The sequence below is a fragment of the Curcuma longa genome, chromosome 20, assembly GCF_044706935.1.
Source record: "Curcuma longa cultivar G26 ecotype Majalengka, Jawa Barat chromosome 20, ITB_CL_G26_1.1, whole genome shotgun sequence".
Lineage (NCBI taxonomy): Eukaryota > Viridiplantae > Streptophyta > Magnoliopsida > Zingiberales > Zingiberaceae > Curcuma > Curcuma longa.
Window position 1 is genome coordinate 4,858,345 of NC_133880.1, and position 7,246 is coordinate 4,865,590.

At 39.1% G+C, this 7,246-nt stretch overlaps 1 protein-coding gene across 1 annotated transcript; it reads right to left on the minus strand.

Annotated features, from left to right (window-relative positions):
• Window positions 1-2,768: 2,768 nt before the first annotated feature.
• LOC141812823 (putative methyltransferase At1g29790) lies at window positions 2,769-4,213 on the minus strand. Its single transcript, XM_074700782.1, has one exon. The coding sequence runs from the start codon at window positions 4,211-4,213 to the stop codon at window positions 2,771-2,773; it is 1,443 nt and encodes a 480-aa protein (XP_074556883.1). The 3' UTR covers window positions 2,769-2,770.
• Between the last annotated feature and the right edge of the window lie 3,033 nt (window positions 4,214-7,246).

The following is a 7,246-nucleotide window of genomic DNA, read 5'->3' on the forward strand; positions in this document are numbered from 1 at the left end:
GGACAAAAGAATCGGCTTCCGATTAAAGACGCAACGAAGTCAAGCAAGAAAGAGAGAAAGCACGAAAGAAACACCGGCCAGCGAACGTTTGCGAGAAGTTGTAGATATCATCCTCGCTGATTTTGATTTTCTTCATCGCCGGAAAAATGGAAGGGCGCGCAGGGGCTAGTAGGGGCGCCGGCCGCGGAGCACCGTATATTCTGTGGCGGATTGAACAGAGAAGTCGGCAAGAAGTCAAGAGAAGGCCACGGGGAGTGGGACTGCGTCGGGACCGCCTTTCGTGTCGCCGAAGCCACTGCAACCAACCGTGTCGCGGGAAGATTTCATGGCCAATTTATAGAGATTGACATCGTTGAATTTGTGAGCCTGTAAGGGCGATAGGCAGAGGTCACGTGGAAATGGCGCCGGCATCGGCTGGGGATCGGCTCGGCGGCTGAGGATTCAATAAAGGAGCGAGTGGAGCGGCTGGGGATTCAATAAGGGAGCGAGCGAGGGAGGCGAGGTGAGGGGAGGAGGGATGAGTGAAATGATTTTTATTGCTTTTGAGATACCTTGCAGATGGCTTGATGCAACAGCTACAAATTATATTCATAAATGAGTTTTTTTTTTGTCATGTACCCGATCGATTCAAGACTTGAAGTACAGGTTCGTGAACCATATTAAAGTGATTTTTGGAAACGTTTCATTGGAATTTCAGCTGTGCATCCAACATATATTTCCCATATATATTCTAAGTAAAATCAGCCTAACTATCTTAAGAAAGGCCAGAGCCTGTTCATTCCCCATCTCAGTTCATTGGTCTAAAGCTCTAGGAATTTCTGTATCGACTGTAAGTAATAGAAAGAGGTCTATGTTGAAGAAGGATTTTAGTGTCTTCCAAATGGATTTTCTTAAATTGATTTCGATGTGATGATCAGAGATGAGTTCGGGGCCATGAGAATGCTGTTTGTGAATGCATGTATGTAATGGAGCTAAATGAAATTGACTACAATTTGTAGTGATTCTTAGTAGTAAAAAATTGCATATTGTAAAACTCTGACAATCTCTATGCATTTCTTCTTTTCCTTTTATATAAAAAAAAAACCTGTGTGGGAATGGCTTGCAAGCAATGTAACACATGTTTGTTGAGTCAGTCTCAATGGCGACTCCATTCACTGAGTCACTCTCTTTGTAATTAGAACTCATTAGTTGGGGTGAGTATTCGGTTAAAATCGAACCGAATCGAATAAACCGAAAACCGAATAAATCAAATTTTTTTGACCAAACCGAATCGACCGAATTTTTCGATAATAACCGAATAAACCGAACCGATTAAATATCGGTTAATTCGGTTTTTAACCGAATTAACCGATTTTTTCTAACACAAATAGCTTAATTCAATTTCTAACATGATGATTTTTCTCATCAGTCGACTGATTTTGCCCTTAGTCGACTGATGTGGTCGATCAGTTGAGTCATCTTACCTTCTGTTTATTCGGAGTTGTTGACAGTCGACTGATGAACACATCCAGTCGAGTCCATCACCTTCAGTCGACTGACGTTAAGCTCCAGTCGAGTCGTTATACCTTCTGATTGCCATCAATCGACTGGCCTTCAAGGTCAGTCGATTAATCTCCAAAAACGATTCGACTGGAATTAAATCCAGTCGACTGATGAGGCATATTAGGTCTTGTGACGTATTTATTCGTTTTATTCGGATAAACCGAATAAGAACTTTAAAAACCGAACCCGAACCGATTAAATCGAAAAACCTGATTTTTTTATTGAATAAAACTGAAATTCCGAAAAAACTGAACCGAATTAAAAATTCGGTTCGATTTGATCGGTTTATTCTGTTTAACCGGAATTTTGCTCAGCCCTACTCATTAGTGTCTTAAAAAAGAGCTGACAAAATGAGTAGAATGTGGGAAAGAAAGTGTTAAGCTGAGCCCTTGCAGCAGCGGTCTTCTTACTGACCATAACGCAAGCGCCTTAGCCCAAGTGATCATTCTCAATCCTAACCAATTATCCGCATCTACAGATTGGTTAAGTCATAGCACTAATAGAATAGTATAGCACTTGTACATTTTAACTTTGACTATGAATAAATGCATAGAATAATAATAAAAAAATGACTTGATCAGTCTTGCTCCATCACACGCTTGCATAATGAGTAGAACCACTCCCGAGCATCACCTCCTTCCCTTATCGCTTCTTCTATCCCGACGGATCTCTTCCCGCTGTTCTAGTGGTTGACAAACTGCATTATTATCCTCAAAACTATCGATATACCTTTTAGCCCCTTTTTAATATATATAATTTTCCAATTTTCAACAGAAGACTTCCAATTGGCTTAAATTTTCCTTGTTTCTTTCTTAATATCCTAAAATAATTTTAATATTAAAAATATTGACTTTTTTCTTTCTAAACTTAAAATAATAATAATATAATGAGATTTTATTTAAAACTTATTAATTTATATAATCATTTTTTTGGGATGATCCATAAAACCTCTACAAGTTTTGCCTAAACTAGCTCAATTTAAAAAGAAATAATCTCTATTATTATTATATTATATATGTTTCTCAGAGTCTTTGATTTCTGCAAATAAAGAGATGCAGTGAAAGTTTTACAATGTTAATTAAGCTCACACACGACAACAGCGGGATAAGTACTATAAACAGGTACGAAACGGCAACGAAGATCCTTCAATTCTCTGTTCGATCTTTATATGAAACTGCGAGAGTAAAGATCGATGCGCAAGATGTGCTTGATCAATTTTTCTCAAGTTTCAGAAAGGTCTCGGCGGTTTCTCTAGCAGAGCAGAGAAGAAGACCTCCTCCCGGCCGACCTTGTCGACCTTGGGCACCACTACCCACCTGTGCTTCTTGTACCTCAGAACCTCGAACGCCTCCAGGTAGTCCTCCAGATCGCCGGTGTGGCAGAAGAAGCTGTCTATCCACAGCAGGCCTCCGGGCCTCAGCACTCTGTCCCAGTCGTACAGCACGAAGTCCAGAAGTATGAAGTCGATCCATCCGTCCAGGAACCTCGTGGTGTGAATCATGTCCAGCGTGTTGTCGAAGAAGGGAAGCCTCTGGTTCACGGTCACGTACAGAGGCACCAGCCCCCTCAGCGCGATCGTCTCGCTGAAGGGAGCGCCGAGGTTGATGGTGGCCGAGACGACGGTGACGTTGAACTCCCTCATCCTCGCCGCGAAACTCCCCGTCCCCACGCTGTAATCGAGCCCCACGCGGATTTCTCCGGGCTTGACTTGCAGCACCTCCTCGATCAGGAAATCCGCCGTCAGGTTCGTAGAAGGGTCGACGTAGGAGTAGCTCATCCACCGGGGCAGCTCGTGGTGGGTGAGGTTGAAGCAGTCGCTGCACTTGAAGAAACCCTTTCCGGTGGCGTTAAAGCGCGCGAGGCAGGCGAAGCTCTTGCACTTGTAGTGGCTCCAGAGGACGTTGCGGTCGTCGGGGTAGTTCCAGAGCGAGTCGGCGATGGGGCGGGGACGGGCGTAGAGCTTGGGAGCGCGGGCGAAGCAGCGGCGGCGAGGGAGCGGGTCGCATCCGTGGACCATCAGCAGCTGCGCCTGCTTCCAGTCGTCCTTGCAGAAGTCGCCGACGTCGTAGTCCATGTACTCCTCCAGCGCCTCCTTCATGGCGAAGCAGGCGTGGCCGATGCTGGCGTAGGTGCCGTTCGCGCCCATGAAGTTCTGCTTCCCCAGCCGGTTCGGCTTCGCCTTCACGTACTTCCGGATCTCCTCCACCAGGAAGTACTCCACCAGCTCGTCATACGGCCGCTCGCCGCGCGACAGCGGATGTTGAGCCCCTTGGCTCGTCGGAGCATCTCGCCGAATCGGCTGCGGGGATCCTTTGAGCGACACGACCAGGCCGAGGATTTCTGTGAGGAAGGCGATTTGTCCGTCTCTCTCGTGCCTCAGCTGCTCGTCGTCTTGGGGGGAATAGGCCGACCGTTCTCTCAGGTTTTCCAGCTGGGAGACGATTTTGGCGATGAGGCGGTGGACGGTGTCGCCGTCGGATTGAGCGGCGCCGGCGGTGAGAAAAGCGGCGAAGGCGTCGACGCTGAAGCTGGAGCCGGTTTGGGAGTAAAATCTGGAGAGCGAGGCGAGAGTTAGGAGAAAGGCGACCAGAGCCAAGAAGAGGGCGAAGGTGTAGACCCTTCTCTTGATTCCAAACCAGGAGAAACGCGGCTGCTGCCTGGGGCTCCTCATGGCAAGGTTTGCTCAAGATCTGTCCCCGAGGAGGAAAAATGGAGATTGAATCACGGAGACGATGAGAAGAAGAAGAAGAAGAAGTTGATACCTCGTTTGACTTGAAGACGCCATGAAAGGTGGCGGGATTAGACTTTGAGTATTGTGTTTAACGTGATTTGGCTCTTGTTTCGGGTTTCAATGAGCGTTGTTTATTGGATACGTATTAATGACTCGCATCGGGTTGATGACTAACGTTCATGGATTCTGAAATTTAGGATGTTTTTAAAAATGCATTCTAAAGTTTAGTTTATTAGGAAATAGGAAGAGTTGACCTATGTATTCCCTATGCATACAAGATTTTCTAATTTGCTTAGGGCAAAAATTAAAATGGCGTGTTTTTTAATTAAAGTTATTTTTAATTAAAATTAAATGGCCACCCAACTGTCTCAGTTATCCTATCCTTATTCTTTTATATCTTTTGCAGTAACTGTTTATTAATTTCTATATGCGTAGAAGTTAACAGATAATTTATACTGAAATGTAATGAATATTATAAAGTTTAAAGTTTTCCGTTTTTATTTTATTAGTTAAATATTATTTTAATTATATTATCATTTAAAAACATAAAATTAAAATAATATAAAATTAATCTTATATAAATTAATTGCTAACTTCTATACCGTGGATTATGATATAATTAATAATATTTATTTAAAATGTAATGAATGTTATGAAATTCTTATTATTTTTTTTCTTGTTAAAATACTTAATTAGATTATTACTTAAAGAATATAAAATTATTATTATAGAAGCTAATGGTATAGAAACTAGCTGTTAATTCATGCACATTCGAATAATAAAATAATATAAGAATATTTTAGATAGAGCACGTTAATTATGGCTATTATTTGACTTTAATGAAAAATGAGATAGGATGATTATATATATATATATATTATGGAAGCCCTTTTAATTTTGCATATAAGTGACTATCTAGATTAAGTTTATTTATGACTCACAAAATGAGTTTATGTTACGGTTATAAAACAAACAACATTATGATGAACATTATCAAATCCAACAGGTTAGTATTCAAACTTATTTAAATCAGTCAGAGAGAAAATTTAGAGTTGATTTAAAGTCTAGCTATGCAATTCACAGGATTAGGCAGTGAATTAAGTCGATGACAAATTGCATGCCTGTTTATTGCGAAGTATGCTCCGGTTGTTAATGGAGGGGTGTGGATGTTGGCGTCGGTGGTGTGTAGCAGCCCAATATCCTCGCGAACTCGGCTATCAAGGAGATCTCTTCGATGGCCTCCTTCGTCTTTGTCCTTCGGCGAGCCCTCAAACTCCACGTAAAGGACATAGGGGAATGGGGCTGAGTGTTCCCTTCCTCGCCTTCACGTCCAGGATGAACATCTATCTGCTAGTGAGGAGGTGTAACATATGGTTATCAAGCAAACTCAAAGATAAGTTACCTAGAGGACTGTAAGGAGGTGTACATGTCAGCCATGTTTCCCCTGTAGTTTCAGGATATATGTAACACACGTCTTTTTGTGGGATATTAAATTGGATTGCCAACCTGTATAAACTGAAACTCTCCGATTGCATGGCCAAACTGCTCTGATCTGCCGAACATAGGGAATAACTGCATCAAGGCATGCCTGCATAAGTCCAAGAGGGCCAGCAGCTAGTACAAGCCTTTCCAAATCAAGCCCCGACATCATGACATAAACCCCTGTATAAGTTAGTTCCAAGTCTATAAGTAAATGGTTAAAGAAATTCAATAAAAAGTAGACTCCCTGTATAAATGTCTTCGTTGTATATTTTCTCTTGTGCATCAAAAATACTTTTCTTGATATTTTGACATAATGAAGTTTATATTTTTTTGATGGAGCAGATAAAGAAATATTATGAACAGTTAGAAAAGAAAATTTAATATTCTATGATGACCTTCATCCAATTTGGAACTTCTTCATTACGAAAAAGAAAAATAGTATTTTAATGAAATTTACAGTGGTAATTTAAAAAATCTTGACATTTTTTTTATATATTCTAAATATTATTTAGAGTATCATTATTATTTTAAATAAGAGAAATTATTCTTTTTAACTTAGAACTCTAGTTGCTTCATTGATTCTTATACAATTTTTTTTATCTTAGAACTTTTATTGATTGAAAATCATAATTTATCAAGTTCTAAAAATTAAATATGTTATTGTGTCAAGGTCCAAAAATTATAATTTCATCAAAGACCCTTGTACAACAAGGACCAGAATCGAAATATCCGAAAGAATTTTCAATGCCTGAAACAGCAAATATATATATATTTTATTTTTATTTTTATTTTTTATATTTAATACTATAACTCAACCTCTAATTTTTAAAATGAAAATGTTAAATGACTTAATCGTATATAAAAAAAATTTTATTTTAAATTTGTTTGTATTTAATATTATAATCCAACCTCTAAACTCTAAAAAGAAAATATTAAATGACTTAATCATAACATAAAAAATATATAAAATGATATTATTTATAATTATTCTAGGCGCTTATAATATTTTTCGATTCTATATATATAGAGGAAAAAATATTTATATAAAAAATATATTTTTTAAAATTTTTATTTTTTTAATCTAAATATAAAATTTTAAACTCTATCTTAAAACTTAAATTTAAAAAATAAAAAATATATTTTTAGTAAAGTTCATAGGCGTGCAATTTAAGACGCGTAATGAATCATTTATGAAAAGATGAATTTTAATAACACTCGCTACAAATATTTATTTTCATTTATTAGAAAAAGTATAAATGTTAAATACACCGAATGAATCGGGATATTTAATATGTACGTGTAAATCAAAGACAGAGGGGTATAAGTGTCATTTCATTATCGGCCCCCGTAGTCGGTTACAACTTGCAATCTCTTTTCTCACACACCATCGCTACCCAACTTTGTACCCTCGTTCGTTTCATAGAAATCGCAAAAAACTTTCGAAAATTATTACTGGATACAAAAAGAAGTCGATACCGCCTCTTTTGCTCT